General features: G+C 46.1%; 1 protein-coding gene across 1 annotated transcript; it reads left to right on the top strand.

Annotated features, from left to right (window-relative positions):
• The first annotated feature begins 3,174 nt into the window (after positions 1 to 3,174).
• LOC129708894 (uncharacterized) lies at positions 3,175 to 10,735 on the top strand. The gene is made up of 5 exons (XM_055654944.1): positions 3,175 to 5,306; positions 6,785 to 7,093; positions 8,462 to 8,776; positions 9,472 to 9,511; positions 10,265 to 10,735. The coding sequence occupies exons 1-5, from the start codon at positions 5,243 to 5,245 to the stop codon at positions 10,386 to 10,388; spliced, it is 852 nt and encodes a 283-aa protein (XP_055510919.1). The 5' UTR covers positions 3,175 to 5,242; the 3' UTR covers positions 10,389 to 10,735.
• The last annotated feature ends 7,394 nt before the right edge of the window (positions 10,736 to 18,129 follow it).

An 18,129-nucleotide genomic window follows, 5' to 3' on the forward strand; every position in this document is an offset into this window, starting at 1 on the left:
TCTAAAAGCCTCAGTGGGTCGAAGGGCCTCTATCTCTAAAGCCTAAAGCAAAGAGTGCCACAGTGGTAGATTTGCTGCCTCATGGCGCAGGAGACCCAGGTACGATCCTGACCACGGGTGCTGTCTGTGTGGAGTTTGTACGTTTTCCCTGTGATCGCGTGGTTTTTCTCCGGCTTCCTCCCGCATTCCAAAGACGTGCAGGTTAATTGGCTTCTGTAAATTGCCCCTAGTGTGTAGGATAGAACTAGTGTGTTGGTGATCGCTGGTCGATGTGGACTCAGCGGGCCAAAGGACCCGTTCCCACACTGTATCTCTAAACTAAACTCAACTAAAGCATTACATATTAGATGGGAAATGGGATAAATCAATAGTTGAAGCAAAGTCAGCTGCATCAGAGGACCATTGGTGTACAATCGAGATTCACAACGCATGTGGAAAGAGAAGTTGTTTCAATTGCAATGTCCTCCAAGCAGCAACTCTACCGCTGCGCCACCGTGCTGCCTCATCAAAGAGCTTCTGGTTATTAAACTGGAAGCGACGTGGGGGCAGCACAAAATGTGGCGAGTGATGGGTGGATACAGGCGAGGAGAGGGGGAGGGGGGGGTTGATTGAATGCAATTATTGATTACTGACCATCCAAACAACATTAAATATTTAAACAACACACACATTTCCGCTGGCAATTCTCATTGCTCTTGTTCGTCTAACAGAAGGAGAACGGACACATTTAGTTGCATTTAACAGTTTTTCATGTTTTCAAAACATTTAAAAAATGCCTCACTATCAGTGCAGCACTTCTGCAAAACGCCCTGACTGTGGTTTTCCTGCATGTATGGGAGCTAACTCTGCACACTGTCTCAGTGTACCAGTACTATACACATGTTCTGTATCTGAGATGCTTATCTAAGATGTATCCAAGTGCCTATGTATAGTGATACTTGTACTGACCAGTATATAGAAACATTGAAACATAGACAATAGATGCAGGAGTAGGCCATTCGGCCCTTTGAGGCTGATCACCCAAAATCAAGTTCAAGGTCACATTTATTGTCACATGCACCAATTAATGTACAGTGATATCAGTACCCCGTTTCATCTTTTCCCCCATATCCCTTGATTCCCTTAACCTTAGAGCTAAATCTAACTCTCTCTTGAATCCATCCTGTGAATTGGCCTCCATTGCCTTCAGTAGCAGAAAATTCCACAGATTCACAACTCCCTGGGTGAAAAATATTTCCCTCATCTCCGTCCGAAATGGCCTACCACTTATTTTTAAACTATAACCCCTGGTTCTGGACTCCCCCCAACATTGAGAACATTTTTCCTGCATCTCACCTGTCCAATTCTCTAAGAATTTTATATGTTCCTCTAGATAACCTCTCATCCTTCTAACTTCCAGCGAATACAAGCACAGTCGAACCATTCTTTCATCATATGTCAGTCCCGGCATCCTGGGAATTAACCTGGCGAACATACACTGCACTCACTCAATAGCAATAATGTCCTTCCTCAAATTAGGAGTCCAAAACTGGACACAATACTCCAGATGTGGTCTCACCAGGGCCCTGTCCAACTGCAGTAGAACTTCCTTGCTCCAAAACTCAAATCCTCTCACAATGATGGCAAACATGCCATTGGCTTTCTTCACTGCCTGCTGTACCAGCATGCTTACTTTCAATGACTGATGTACAAGCACACCCAGATCTCGTTGCACCTCCCCTTCTCCTAATCTGACACCATTCAGATAATAATCTGCCTTACTGTTCTTGCCACCAAAGTGGTTAACCTCACATTTATCTACATTATACTATAACTGCCATGCTTCTGCCCACTAACTCAACCTGTCCAAGTCACCCTGCATCCTCCTCGCAGCTCTCACTGCCACCCAGCTTTGTGTGATCCGCAAACTTAGTGATGTTACATTTAATTCCCTCGTCTAAATCATTAATATATATTGTAAATAAGTGGGGTCCCAGCACCGAGCCTTGCAGCACCGCACTAGTCACTGCCTGCCATTCTGAAAAGAACCCGTTAATTCCTACCCTTAGCTTCCTGTCTGCCAACCAGTTCTCTATCCATGTCAATGCCCTACCCCCAATACCATGTGCTCTAATTTTGCACACTAATCTTTTGTGTGGGACCTTGTCAAAGGCTTTTTGAAAGTCTAGATACTCCACATCCACTGGCTCTCCCTTATCCATTCTACTTGTTACATCCTCAAAAAATTCCAAAAGATTAGTCAAGCATGATTTCCCCTTCATAAATCCATGCTGACTTTGACCGATCCTGACACTGCATTCCAAATGCGCTGCTATAACATCCTTAATAATCGATTCCAGCATCTTCCCCACTACCGGTGTAAGACTAACTGGTCTATAATTCCTCGTTTTCACATTCTCGAGTGGTCCCCGTAACCTTTGACTCTCTAGCCCTGAGTCAATCATGCTTACAATCCTCGCCATGTAAAGTTCTGCAATTGGAGCTCGCGTTCCTGGTCACACTATGCTTGACACTTTCCCAGCATCGCTGACTTGCAGTAAATGATTGCATTCATTGCACAACCACCATTGTTACTCATACCAATAAAATATTGCCCAAAACTGCAAACCAAACCCAAACTATCCCATTGAAATTCAGGGCACAGTACTCTCTTTATTACTGAAAGGCCACTCAGCTGACACTGGCATTTCTAAGTTTGGTTTAGTTTAGAGGAACAGTGGGGGTGGAGGCCGGTTCTTTGGATACTTTCAAGAGAGAGCTAGATAGGGCTCTTAAAGATAGCGGAGTCAGGGGATGTGGGGAGTTGGCAGGAACGGGGTTCTGATTGGGGATGATCAGCCATGATCACATTGAATGGTGGTGCTGGCTCAAAGCGCCGAATGGCCTACTCCTGTACTGTCTATTGTCTATTGAAACAGGCCCTTCGGCCCACCAAGTCTGCGGCGACCAGCAATCCCCGCACACTAACACCATCCTACACATCAGGGACAATTTACAATTATACCAAGCCCACTAGCCTACACGCCTGCCTGTCTTTGGAGTGAGGGAAGAAACTGGAGATCCTGAAGAAAACCCACACAGGTCACGGGGAGAACGTACAAACTCCATACAGACAAGTACCCGTAGTTCGTTTCGTTGTCTCTGTACAAGTACCTGAATCTGAATCTGAGTTAGGATCGAACCCGGGTCTCTGGTGCTGTAAGGCAGCAACTCTACCACTGTGCCCCAAGATATTAAGATATCTCATGTTATTCCAAATCTGTCTACAGTGAGATACATGAGGACCTTCATACCTGGTCTACTCCATCCATGGAGGTCAAGATCACATTGACTCTCATCTTCCTAGTCGTAGGATTTGACCATCGTGCAGCACGTCTCGGCAGCATCAGAGAGATTATCATGGTAATGTATTAGAATCATAGACTCATAGTTATATAGCACGGAAATAGACCCTTCACTCGTCCATGCTGACCAAAATGCCCCACCTGAGTAGTCCCATTTAGCAGCATTTGATCCATATCCCTCTAAACCATTCCTATCCATGTACCTATCCAATTGTCTTTTAAATGTTGTAATAGTAGCTGCCTTAGCTAACTCCTTTGGCAGCTTGTTCTATATATCCACCACATTCTGAGTGGAAAGCTTGCCCCTCAGGTTCCTATTAAATCCCTCCCCCCTCAATTTAAACTTGTCCTCTGGATTTTGATTCCCCTTTTATTCTGGGTAAAAGACTCTGTGAATTAAATAGACAACCAGCCTCCACCGCCCTCTGAGGTAGAGAATTCCACAGACTCACCACTCTCTGTGAGAAGCTCACCCTATCAATACCTACTGATGATTATATACACCTCTATAAGATCACCTCTTAGCATTCTGTGCTCCAAGGAATAAAGTCCTAGTTTATACAAATTTAGTTTAGTTTATCATTGACACATGGACCAAGGAACAAGAATTTTTTTTGTTGTTGCATGCTATCCAGTCAGCAAAAGGACTATAGGTGATTACAATCAAACCATCCACAGTACAGGTACAGGATAAAGGGAAATACTGTAGGTTCAGTGCAAGATAAAGTCCAGTAAAGTCCAATTAAAGATGGTGCAAGGGTCTCCAATGAGGTAGATGGTAGGTCAGGATCACTCTCTAGTTAGCAATAAGATGGTTCAGTTTCATGATAACATAAGGAAAGAAAGAAACTCCGTGAATCTGCTTGTGTGCGTTTTCAAACTTCTGTGCCTCTTGCCTGATGAGAGAGGGGAGAAGAGGGAATGGCCAGGGTGAGACTCATCCTCCTTGTAGCTCAGAACTTCGAGTCCTGGCAAAAATCCTGATAAATCTTCTCAGCACTCTTCCCAACCATGAAGGAATAATTTCAACTGTTTAGGAAGGAACTGCAGATGCCGGTATAAACCGAAGGTGGACACAAAAAGCCGGAGTAACTCAGCGGGTCAGACAGCATCTCTGGAGACAACCCCGTACGCTAGGACTATCCGACACACTAGGGACAATCTACAACTTAGCGAAGTCAGATAACCTACAAATCCACACGTCTTTGGATGGGGCGATAAGCCGGAACACCCGGAGAAAATCACGCGGTCATGGGGAGAACGTACAAGCCCCGTACAGGCAGCACCCATAGAAACATAGAAACATCAAAAATACCTGCAGGAGTAGGCCATTCGGCCCTTCGAGCCTGCACCGCCATTCAATATGATCATGGCTGATCATCCAACTCAGTATTCTGCACCTGCCTTCTCTCCATACCACCTGGTCCCTTTGGCCACAAGGGCCACATCTAACTCCCTCTTAAACATAGTCACAACTGAACCCAGGCCTCTGGTGCTGTAAGTCCAGCTAGTTGTGAAACAGGAGTCAATGTTCCTTATTCTACATTGGATTGCAAAGTATTACTTTTAAAAAGTGCATCTCCCAACACTGATCTTCAAGGAGGACAGGATTGGGATATGACCATGCAAGTTGTGGATACCCTCACTGGGAATCTGCTACAGTTCAGCTTGTCTTCTGCCCAAACCTCTGCCAACCACAGTCCATCCCCCAAAGTGGAGCCGTTGACAATGTGCACGCAACAGATTGCAAAACAGGATATGGGTCAAAGTTCCTTATTCTATGTTACATTGCAACGCGTTTGTTCATTCGTGAGGAAGTTTGCACACGGAGCAAGTGGTGAAATCAAACAAGAGCCAGTCGTGGACAGCACGAATTGGAGACCACTCCATCGGCAAACATGGACCTCTCTCTCACTGTGACCACGATGTTTTATATTCTGCTGTTTCGGACTGTGACTTCAAGTAAGTTTTTCCACTTAAACCTGAGATGAACAGATTATTGATTAGTGCGGGTGTCAGGGGTTATGGGAGAAAGCAGGAGAATGGAGTTAGGAGGGAGAGATAGATCAGCCATGATTGAATGGCGGAGTAGACATGATGAGCCGAACAACCTAATTCTGCCCCATTAACTTATGGTCATGGAACCATAGCGTAGTTATATGTTAACGTGACGATTAGATCTTGTTATTTAAATCAGTGATGATACACTGCTGCTCAGCCAAAGGACCAGGAGCCGAGAAAGGAACCAACTAACTTTACATTTTAGCAAGAGTTAAAATGAACTGTGGCAAGAGCACGGGGTTTAGCAGAGGATTTAAGAGACGTTCGGACTGGCACATGCATGTAAGAGGAAAAAGATACAAAGTGCTGGAGTAACTCAGCAGGTCAGGCAGCATCTCTAGAGAACATGGATATGTGATATTTTGAGCCGGGACCCTTCTTCAGACTGATTATGGTGGGGGGGAGGGGGGTGGGGAGAATGCCCCGCTATCTCAATCAGTTTTTAAGAGTCGTTGGCAGGGGCAGATGGATATGCAGGGAATGGAAAGATATGGATGATGAGCAGGCAGATATGGGTTGGTCGTGGCATCATGTTCAGCATGGCGATTGAGGGCCAAATGGCCTGTTCCTGTGCTGTGTTGTTCTATGCTTTTAGTGAAGATGCAGCACTGAAGATGTTTACAGTACAATCTTTCCTCGGATGCTGTCTTTGTGGAGTTTGTCTCCGTCGCCGTATGGGTTTCTTCCGGGAGCTCGAGTTTCCTCCCACCTCCCATTTCAGGATGAGAGGGACATTGAAACCTAACGAATAGTGAAAGGCCTGGTGATAGAGTGGGTGTGGAGAGGATGTTTCCACTGGTGGAAGAATCTAGGACCATGGTGCACAGCCTCAGAATAACAGGAAGTTTAGTTTAGTTTGGAGATACAGTGTGGAAACAGGCCCTTCGACCCACCGAGTCCATGCTGACCAACGATCCCCGCACACTAGTTCTATCTGACACACTAGGAACGATTTTTACCAAAGCCAATTAACCTACAAACCTCCACGTTTTTGGAGTGTGGGAGGAAACCGGAGCGTCCGGAGAAAACCCACGCAGGTCACAGGGAGAACGTGCAAACTCCGTACAGACTGCACACGTACCCGGGTCTCTGGCGCTGTAAGGAAGCACCTCTACCGCTGCGCTACTGTCTTGCACCTGTTACTGTCCTGTACCTGTTAAGGGGGAGATTCTCATATTCTTGGTGAGCAGTACGGGTGTCATGGGTTATTGTGTTGAGAGGGAGAGATAGATCAACCATTGGGGCAGACAATGAACTGAATGGTCTAAATGTTTTCCTATAACTTATGAACATGAGATTATGTCCGGGGGGGGGAGGGGGTTATGGGAATATTTTGATGTAATTCTGTAACATTTCCAGCATTAAATTTCACCCGACAGGTTCCTTAGCAAAGCTTCCCTTGATGGTGATAAGAGCTGGCGAGGGAGAAACAGTGACCATAGAATGTCCACACGCTCAGAAAACAGGACCTGTCAGCTGGTGCAAAGTCTATTCTCGAGAGGTATGCAATGTAATAGTCCACACTGAGAAAGAAGACAGTAGTGGAAGGATATCAATGAGAAGAGTCAATGGGTCTGTTTTTGTAACAAGTCAACTTCAGAAGAATGATACAGGAACATACTGGTGTGGAACAATTCAGGCAAATAAAATCCATGTTTCAGATATTGTCATGCTGGATGTTTTCACAGGTAAGAGATTTTCCGAAGATTTTAAGACCGATAATATGCTTCACAGATAATATACACTTGGACTGCGGTGCCATAATGAGCAGACTGATTGTTATGGAGAGGAGCTGCCCGTCCTGCTGAGTTACTCCAGCACTTTATACGTAGATTCCAGCATCTGCAGTTCCTTTTGTATACCGATTGTTAGCGGAGTTAACTTACAAAGGTGTGCAGGAAGGATGCTGGTTTACACCGAAGATAGACACAAAATGCTGGAGTAACTCAGCGGGATGGGCAGCATCTCGGGAGAAATGGAATATGTGACATTTTGGATCAATAGACAATAGACAATTGGTGGAGGAGTAGGCCATTTGGCCCTTTGTGCCAGCACCGCCATTCAATGTGATCATGGTTGATCATCCCCAATCAGTACCACGTTCCTGCCTTCTACCCATATCTCTTGACTCCACTATCTTCAAGAGCCCTATCTAGCTGTTTAAGGAATCCAGAGAACCGGCCTCCTCTACCCTCTGAGGCAGAGAATTCCACAGACTCACCACTCTGTGTGAAAAAGTGTTTCTCATCTCCGTTCTAAATGGCTTACCCCTTATTCTTAAACTGTGGTCCTTGGTTCTGGACTCCTCCAACATCGGGAACATGTTTCCTGCCTCTTGCGTGTCCAAACCCTTAACAATCTTATATGTTTCAATACGTTTTCCTCTCATCCTTCTAAATTCCAGATTATACAAGCCCAGCCGCTCCGGTTCGGGGCAATTCCTCAGACTGTCAGTAGGGAGATGGGGAAGAGCTGATGGAACTAGGGTGGAAGGGTGGAAGGGGGCAAGAGGGCAAGGGGGCAAGGGGGGAGGGGAGTGGAGTGTAATGCCCCTGTCCCACTTAGGAAACCTGAACGGAAACCTCTGGAGACTTTGCGCCCCACCCAGGGTTTCCGTGCGGTTCCCGGAGGTTGCAGGTGGTTGCAGGAGGTTGCAGGTAGGGAGACTGACAAAAACCTCCGGGATTTAATGAGGATGCCTGCCACCCCGTGGCATAGCGGTAGAGTTGCCGCCTTACAGCCCCAGAGACCCGGGTTCGACCCTGACCATGGGTGCTGTCTGTACGGAGTTTGTACGTTCTCCCCGTGACCTTCGTGGGTTTTCCTCGGGTGCTCCAGTTTCCTCCCACACTCCAAAGTTTGTAGGTTAATTGGCTTCAGTAAAATTATAACTCATCCCTAGTGTGTGTAGGAACGTGTTAATGTGCGGGGATCGCTGGTTGGTGCAGACTAGGTGGACTGTATCTTTAAACCAAAGTAAGGTTTGTGCATCCTTGGCTCTTCCCTACAAAAGCCAACAGTCAGCATCTCATACCCTTATTTTGTTTTAATTACAGCAGATTCACGGATACTAAACCGTACCACAGTCAAGGGCGTGATGGGCAATGCCACCACGATACACTGCCGGTACAAGGCCCAATTTAAAGCATATTGGAAATTCTTGTGTAAAGTCGTCTCTGTGAATAGTTGCAGCATCATAGCGACGCCTCACGACTACAACAGCAGCAAATTGTCAATCAGTGGGAACAAAGTCAACAACTTTGCCATCACGATCAGGCACACTGATGAAGGAGATGTGGGGGAATATTGGTGTGGGGCCAGGACACCAGTCGACTTTGAGATCTCACAGGTTCAAACCGTGATGTTTAAAGGTATAAATCAACATAAAATTACAACGATTCAACATTTATGTAGAAATTCAGCATGCAAACGGTCTTTACTGATATTACCTTCCACGTATCTCTCTCCATTCTTGTAAGTTGTTGGAGTAGAATTAGCCCATTCATCCCATCAAGTCGACCCTGCCATTCAATCATGGCCGACCTATATTTCCCTCTCAACCCCATTCTCCTGCCTTCTCCCCATAACCCCTTACACATGCACTAATCAAGAATCTCTCAATCTCTGCCTTAAAAATATCCATTGACTTGGCCTCCACAGCCTTCTAATTCTTCTCATCTCTCCCAACCACATATCTTCGAAGCTTTCCCTAATATTCCTGATATTCACCCGAGTTTTACCTCCTTTCTAAGCTCTGATTGTGGAATGTATTACTAAATATTTCACTTATGTTTATTACTCTTAGACAGACTTTCTAATCCTCTTGTTAATATACATATTAATTGAATTGAAAGATGCAACATGGAAGCAGGCTCTTCGGCCCATCTAGTCCATGCCAACCATCCATCATCCATTCACACTAGATTTATGTTATCCCAATTTTTGCATCTACTCCTTACAGACTAAAGGGCAATTTGCAGCATCTGCATTTCCTTGAGATTAAGTTATGTTGTGTTGTAATTGATATGAATTGGTATAATATGTTGATTTTAACAACCCACCTCAGGAACGATAACAAAACCAGGGGCACCAAGCAACAAAGCAAGGTAAGATTTCTGCAGTCATCCTCAATCTAATCATTATTTACCGATTGTTGTTGGTATTGGTTCAATACGTCATGTTTAGTTTAGAGATAGAGTGCGGAAACAGGCCCTTCGGCCCACTGAGTCCGTACGGACCAGCGATTTCCGCACACTAACAGTATCCTAAACATACCAGGGACAAGTTACATTTATACCAAGCCAATATATTTATGCACGACTTTGGAGTGTGGGAGGAAACCGAAGATCTCGGAGAAAACCCACGCGGGTCACGGGGAGAACGTACAAAACTCCGTACAGACAGCGCCCGTGGTCAGGATCGAACCCGGGTCTCTGGCGCTGCGCCATTATGCCACCCCGTCTCTTATTCTAAACCAGCATCTGCAGTTCCTCGCATCTCGCTTCCAGTTTCACCCACATTCTAGTTTGTCAACACAAAGAACTGCAGAAGTTGGTGAATACAGAAAAGAATACAAAGTGCTGGAGTAACTCAACGGGTCAGGCAGCATCGCTGGAGAACATGGATGGGTGACCTTTCAGGTCAAAGCACTTCTTCAGATTCACGTTTCGGGTCGACACCCTTCTTTGATCTGAAGAAAGGTCTCAACCCGAAACATCACCTGTTCCCATTCTCCAGGGATGCTGCCCTGACCTGCTGAGCTACTCCAGCGCTTTGTGTCCTTCCTCATTCTGGTTCAATTTACTGTTAGAGATATTGTTCCTTGTCTCATTGAATGTTTCTCAATCCTGTTTTAATAGCGGCACCCCACAGATATGGCACATTATACTTCCACTCGTGCTGGGACTATTGGTTGTAATAACGATAGTTCTACTTGTAAAAAAGAGGAAACAGTCACAAACTATCCCTCGTGAAAGTAAGTAGCCAACAAAATATTTATTCTACAGTTAAAATGATAATGGAACAATAACTGCGTATGGATTTATTATTGTCGTGCAGTGAAAAAATGTCGTTTTGCATGTCACCCAGTCAAATCACACTGAACACGTGTACGTGTAGGAAGGAACTGCAGATGCTGGTTTAAACCGAAGATAGACACAAAAAGCTGGAGTAACTCAACGGGACAGGCAGCATCTCTGGTGAGAAGGAATGGGTGATGTTTCGAGTCGGATGTTTCAACCCATCTGAAGAAGGGTCTCGACCCAAAACGTCATCCATTCCTGCTCTCCAGAGATGCTGCCTGTCCCGCTGAGTTACTCCAGCTTTTTTGTGTCTATCTATCTGTACACGAGTACATCAGGTTGTGCTTAAAATAATATGATGTTCCAGCGTCGGAGACAATGCAACTAAACATGTCCAAGGATTGCAAAGAGGCGTAAATTGCAATACATGTCTGTAAATTATCCCCAGTGTGAGGTTTAGTTTAGTTTAGATTAGGGATACAGCGTGGAAACAGGCCCTTCGGCCCACTGGGTCTGCACCAACAAGCCATCCACTTACACTAGCACTATCCTATACAAACTAGGGACAATTTGCTATTTTACCAAGCCTATTAACCTACAGACCTGGAGACGTTTGAAGTGTGGGAGGAAACCGGAGTTCCCAGAGGAAACCCACGTAGGTCACGGGAAGAATGTATAAACTCCGTACGGACAGCACCCATAGTTAGGATTGAACCTGGGTTTCTGGGCTGTGTAACCCCTGTGCCACTTAGGAAACCTGAACGGAAACCTCTGGAGACTTTGCGCCCCACCCAAGGTTTCCGTGCGGTTCCCGGAGGTTTTTGTCAGTCTTCCTACCTGCTTCCACTACCTGCAACCTCCGGCAACCACCTGCAACCTCCGGGAACCGCACGGAAGCCTTGGGTGGGGAGCAAAGTCTCCAGAGGTTTCCGTTCCGGTTTCCTAAGTGGGACAGCCAGGGAGGCAGCAACTCTACCACTGCGCCACCGTGCATGACTGGTGTACGTGTGATCGCGGGCCGAAGGACTTGTTCCTGCTCTGTATCGCGAAACTAAACATGTTCCGTGCCAGTGATGGAAGGCCGGGACACCAGAGGCCAACGGGACATATTCCAAATAGTGTCGCTGGATGCTACACGCCCATCTGCAAGATATCGGCGAGACCCAGCGCAGACTGGGAGATCGTTTCGCTGAACACCTTCGCTCAGTCGGCGTTGACCCACGCAATCTCCCAGTTGCCATTAGATAACTCCCCTTCCCATTCCCACACTGACCTTTCTGTCCCGGACCTCCTCCACTGTCAGAGTGAGGCCAAATGCAAATTGGAGGAACAGCGCCTCGTATTTCGTTTGGGCAACTTACACCCCAGTGGTATGAATATTGATTTCTCTAACTTCAAGTAACGTTTGCATTCCTTCTCTCTTCGTCTCTCCCCCAATCTGGTCATCGCACTAGTTTCACTGTCGTCCTGCTGAGATTCACTGTCTGTATCAATTAGGCAATAGGTGCAGGAGTAGGCCATTCGGCCCTTCGAGCCAGCACCGCCATTCAATGTGACCATGGCTGATCATCCCCAATCAATACCCCGTTCCTGCCTTCTCCCCATATACCCAGACTCCGCTATCTTTAAGAGCCCTATCTAACTCTCTCTTGAAAGTATCCAGAGAACCCGCCTCCACAGCCCTCTGAGGCAGAGAATTCCACAGACTCACAACTCTCTGTGTGAAAAAATGTTTCCTCATCTCCGTTCGAAATGGCTTACTCCTTATGCTTAAACAGTGGCCCCTGGCCCTGGACTCCCCCAACATCGGGAACATGTTTCCTGCCTCTAGCATTAACAATCTTATATGTTTCAATGAGAAACCCTCTCATCCTTATGAACTCCAGAGTGTAAAAGCCTGCCCTTGCATGTCCAATCCCTTAATAATCTTATATGTTTCAATAAGATCCTCTCTCATTATCACTTTCCCCACAGCCACCAATGGACCATTGTGGGCTCCACATTTCCTTGATCTGGCTGGCTTTGATCCGTCTTTTTACGAGCCTTTCATGCATTTATTCTGTGTACTTTTTCATATCTCTCGTTTCCCTCTCCCCTGACTCTCAGTCTGAAGTCAGGTTTCAGTGGTGGGTCTTGAACCCACATCCACGAGCGTCTCCTCAGTGTATGAGTGTGAAAAGGAAGTGGTACTCGGTTGCTGAGACCGGAAAGTAACATGTGGTTGCAGCTTCTGGTAAAGTGCTCGGTTGGTTAGAGGGGGGAGGGGGGGGGGGAGGGGGGAGGGGGGAGGGGGGAGCATGAGTGCGGAAGAGAGTGGGGAACTGAGATGTGTGTTGTGGTTCACATCTCATCACAAGCGGAACAAACCTACTTCCAACCACATCCATCAAGACGCCCACCATCTCCTTGCTCCCCAGAGCTACAGTATTTATTTTAAAGAGAAACAGTGTGCAACCAGGGCCCTTGGCCCACCGAGTCCACACCGACCAACACTCACCCACACACTAGTTCTATCCTACACATTAGGGACAATTTACAGAAGCTAATTCACCGACAAACCTGCACGACTTTGTAACGTGGGGGGAATAGATACAGCATGGAAACAGGCCATTGACCCATTGAATCCTCGTCAACCAGCGATCACCCCGGTACACGAGCACTATCCTACACACCAGGGACAATGTACAATATTACAGGAGTCAATTAACCTACAAACTTGTACGTCTTTGGAGTGTGGGTGGAATCCGGAGCCCCCGTAGAAAACCCACATGGTTACAGGGAGAACATAGAAAATAGGTGCAGGAGTAGGCCATTCGGCCCTTCGTGCCTGCAACGCCATTCGATATGATCATGGCTGATCATCCAACTCACTATCCCATCCCTGCCTTCTCTCCATACCCCCTGAATCCTTTAGCCACAAGGGCCACATCTAACACCCTCGTAAATATGAACTGGCCTCAACTACCTTCTGTGGCAGAGAATTCCACAGATTCACCACTCTCTGTGTAAAAAACGTATAAACTCCATACAGACAGCGCCCGTAGTCAGGATCGAACTCGGGTTTCTGGCACTGTGAGGCAGCAACTCTACCATAGCTTTATGGCCAGCACTGCGGAGCAACATTCAAAGGAGACGTGCGGGGCAAGTGCGGGGAGAATCGGAGACTCCTGGAACGTGGTGCCACAGGTGGTGGTGGAGGCAGATACGATAGTGGCGTTTACGAGGCTTTTAGATAGGCACATGGATATGCAGGGAATGGATGGATGTGAACCACTTGAAGGCAGAGGGGATCAGTTTAACCTGGCACCATGTCGAGGATACACAATGTGGGCCGAAGGGCCAAATCCAGCAAAAGGATTTGAGTATAAGAGCAAGTAGGTTCTTCTGCAGTTGTACAGGGTCTTGGTGAGACCACAGCTGGATTATTGCGTACAGTTTTGGTCTCGTAATCTGAAGAAATACATTCTTGCCATAGAGAGAGTACAGAGAAGGTTCACCAGACTAATTCCTGGGATGTCAGGACTTTCATATGAAGAAAGACTGGATAGACTCGACGTACTCGCTAGAATTTAGAAGATTGAGGGGGATCTCATAGAAACTTACAAAATTCTTAAGGGGTTGGACAGGCTAGATGCAGGAAGATTGTTCCCAATGTTGGGGAAGATCAGAAGTAGGGGTCACAGTTTAAAGATAAGGGGGAAGTCTTTTAGGACCGAGATGAGAAAAACATTTTTCACACAGTGAATCTGTGGAATTCTCTGCCACAGAAGGTAGTTGAGGCCAGTCCATTGGCTATATTTAAGAGGGAATTAGTTGTGGCTAAAGGGATCAGGGGGCATGGAGAGAAGGCAGGTACAGGATACTGAGTTTGATCAGCCATGATCATATTGAATGGCGGTGCAGGCTCGAAGGGCCGAATGGCCTACTCCTGCACCTATTTTCTATGTTTCTATGTTTCCTGTACTGTACAATGTTTTCTGCTACTCGGGGAAATATGAGAACTATTATTCTTATTCTAATTTACCTGCTTTTTTGCAGATGGTTGCAAAAACTCAGAAACTCCCACCACAGCCAAGGTAAGAATGTAGAACTGTAGGAAACCATTCTGTATTATTTCTCTTTACAAATTCTGAACAGGATACATCTCTTCTTTACACGTGTTGAACTGTAGAGGCTGATTTACAGAACAAGATAGAGGCTGGAGTAGCTCAGCTGGTCGGGCAGCATTTCTGGAGAACATGGACAGGTGACGTTTCAGGTCGGGACCTGTGACTCTGAAGCAGGGTCCTGACCGATTCACATTCTCCAGAGATGCTGCCCGACCCGCTGAGTTAATTAAGCACGTTGTGTCCTTTCCTTTAACAAATTACAACGCAATACTGCCCTTTGATTCGGTTTCTCTCCCCACGTTTGCTGCCTGACCTGTTGAGCATTTCATAGAAACATAGAAAATAGGTGCAGGAGGAGGCCATTCGGCCCTTCGAGCCAGCACCACCATTCATTGCGATCACGGCTGATCGTCCCCAATCAATAACCCGTGCCTGCCTTCTCCCCCATATCCCTTGACTCCACTAGCCTCTAGAGCTCTATCTAACTCTCTCTTAAATGCATCCACTGACTTGGCCTCCACTGCCGTCTGTGGCAGGGAATTCCACAAATTCACAACTCGCTGGGTGAAAAAAAAAATTCTCACCTCAGTCTTAAACTGCCTCCCCTTTATTCTAAGACTGTGGCCCCTGGTTCTGGACTCGCCCAACATTGGGAACATTTCATGCAGTTAGTTTATTTGTTTAGAGATACACCGCGGAAACAGGCCCTTCGGCCCACCGAGCCCGTGCCGACCAGCGATTCCCGCACATTAACACGGCCCTACACACACCAGGGACAATTTTACATTTACACCAAACCAATTAACATACAAACCTGTACGTCTTTGGAGTGTGGGAGGAAACGGAAGTTCTCAGGGAAAACCCGCGCGGCTCATCAGGAGAACGTACAAACTCTGTACAGAGGTCGGGATTGAACCCGGGTCTCTGGCGCTGTGAGGCAGCAACTCTACCGCTGCGCCACCCTTATTCTCAGATTTCCACAGTATTTTGCTTTTGTACTTAAACATCTAACTGACTTTTTTTCGTTTCAGTCTGAAGGAGAAACTGAAGATACGATTGCATATTCCACCGTGACCATTCAGTCGCCAGCTCAGACCGAAGCAAGCCCTGCAATTTATTCCAATCTTAAGGATCTAAAAGAGCAAAATGAAGACGTCAAGATCCATTCGGCAGAATCGGTGGAATATTCTGCTCTGGTGTTCCGATCTTAATGTCATTGCTCCATCTTCCATAAACATCCCAAGTTAACGCCATTCTCGTAAACATTTACATTTGCAACATGGAAACAGGCCCTTTGGCCCATCGAGTCCACGTCAGCCACCGGTCACGTTTCAACATAGTTCTTAAGAAATTACTTACATGCAACAAGAAGCATGTCCAAGATCTAGCGATCACTGAAGTTTGCCTGAATTGGAATCTTTACTTGGCTTTCTAGTTTTAGATATAGTGTGGAAACAGGTCCTTCAGCCCAATAAATCCACACCGAGCATGGATCATCTTTGGACACTTGTTCTATGCTACACACTCGGGATAATTTTTACACAGAAGCCAAACCCGCACGTCTTTGGAGTGTGGGAGGAAACCCGAGCACCCGGAGAACAAACCCACATGAAAACAATTGCCTCATGGATAACTCACTTCCTGCTTGAAATCTCAGGCATAACTTTGACAAACAAGAGGATTTACCCCAAAACAGAAAGTTTTTTTTAAAATATATATATATTACAGTAAACAGCGATATTACTCGTGGCTCTGAAATGCTGGAGAAAAGAAGATACAAATAAAATAATGGCGACTGTTGTGTGTGGCAATGGGGAGAACATGCAAACTCCGTTCAGACAGTACCCACAGTCAGAACCGAACCCGGTTGATTGAATGGCAGAGTAGACTTGATGGGCCGAATGGTCTAATTCTGCTCCGAGATGTTATGAACGATTCTACTTGAGGGGAACATGGGGAAGGAAACAACGTTTGTTCCCCCCACTGTATCTCAGTACACGCGAGCATAAACCAAGACATCTACTCTACGCTTGACTCATACACGGTATTGCTGTACTCCTGGTCTACAGGAAAGGCTAAAGAAATAATCCTTCCTCATTTTTCACTCATGCAAGAATGGCAGCCAAACACACGCTTGGTCATCCCTATTTGTCACGTGGAAACGTCAATCTGACACCATGAGATAATATCAGGAGCAGCAGGAAGAAATCAAAGTTCAATCACATGACTAAACAAGACAGATGTCCACAAGGATCAAAGCGATCTCTGCAAGAACAGGTTGTAATTAAGAGATATAGAGCGGCTACAAAAGTTGTCTATATCCAGCCTGATGGTAAATCTAGGTTTTGAGCAGACAAAACAGAGTGCTCACGACTCCTAGAGAACAGAAACAGGCCATTCAACCCTACTTGCCCATGATGCCCCATCGACGTTAGTCCAATTTGTTTGTGTTTGATCCATTCCCCGCTAAACCCGTCCTGTCCATGTACCTGTCCAAGTGTCTTTTAAATGTTGTTTTAGTGGGTACTTTTCGGCGCCGCTGTGTCGGTGCCTCCGTTTATAATATCTGTACTCATCAGAACCCTAACCCTAACCTCTGTAAATACCTCCAGATAAATAAAAGTGTTCCATACGTCACTATACTCCGGGATAGTGAATTCCAGAGATTCATCGCCCTCTGCAATAAGTTCCTATGCCAAGGATATTGCAAGTGAGATCAGCTTTATGTTAACAGGTTTGGAAATTGGTTTCCACTGGCCCACCGCTGAGGCACCCTAACCCTAACTCTAACACCCCGAAACGGAGGCGCCGAATGGTACCATTCCGGTTTTAGTACCCGCTTCAACTATCTCCTCTGGCAGCTCGTTCGATGTAACCCACCACCCTTGAGTGAAAACGTTGCCACTCGGGTACCTTTTAAACCTTTCCCCTCTCACCTTAAACCAGGGGTTCCCAACCTTTTTCGTCCCGTTTACCCCTGACAACTTTCTTCTTCTTGCGTGTGGCGTGCACAGTCTAAAGTTGTAGGACAACTTGTCCTATTTGATTGTGTACGCCAGGTTGATTGCATTGGTCGAAGCAGGGCGGACCACGTGAAGGTTGCAATCTTCCCACCCCGCTGGCAACTTTAATAGCACATAACAATGTTACTTCACTTATTTATGAGCAACTAATGATGAACAGATACCGGTATACCAGAACCAAACACAGTCAGTCAATGAGAACAAATATGTACAAATAAATTCAGAATCAACAAATTTACCCCCTGGGTAGGCGAAATTGACCCCAGGTTGGGAACCCTTGCCTTGAACCCATGCCCGCTGGTTCTTGATTCCTCTACTCTGAGCTAAAGACTCGGGGTATTCATTCCATCAATTCCCCTCATGGTTTTAAACACCTCTGTAAAATCACCCCTTATCCTCCTGTGTGTTTAATTGTCATATGTACCAGCAACGCAACAAATAAATTGTTCGAGAACTCTTAGAAGAAAATACCATTGTGGTTAATGTGTTCATTTATTTTCCAACTTACCCGTTTCCCAGACCTTAATCGAAAGTTACCCAACCTCCTTTCATCCATCATTTCCAATTAACC

This window comes from Leucoraja erinacea, chromosome 24, assembly GCF_028641065.1.
Source record: "Leucoraja erinacea ecotype New England chromosome 24, Leri_hhj_1, whole genome shotgun sequence".
NCBI lineage: Eukaryota > Metazoa > Chordata > Chondrichthyes > Rajiformes > Rajidae > Leucoraja > Leucoraja erinaceus.

What these genes read in the sequence shown, in the direction of transcription:
- LOC129708894 (XM_055654944.1), top strand. Translation starts at nt 5,243, where the DNA reads ATGGACCTCTCTCTCACTGTGACCACGATGTTTTATATTCTGCTGTTT. An exon ending in CATGCTGGATGTTTTCACAG is followed by an intron (nt 7,094 to 8,461) that starts GTAAGAGATTTT and finishes TTTTAATTACAG; the next exon opens with CAGATTCACGGATACTAAAC. An exon ending in TCAAACCGTGATGTTTAAAG is followed by an intron (nt 8,777 to 9,471) that starts GTATAAATCAAC and finishes AACCCACCTCAG; the next exon opens with GAACGATAACAAAACCAGGG.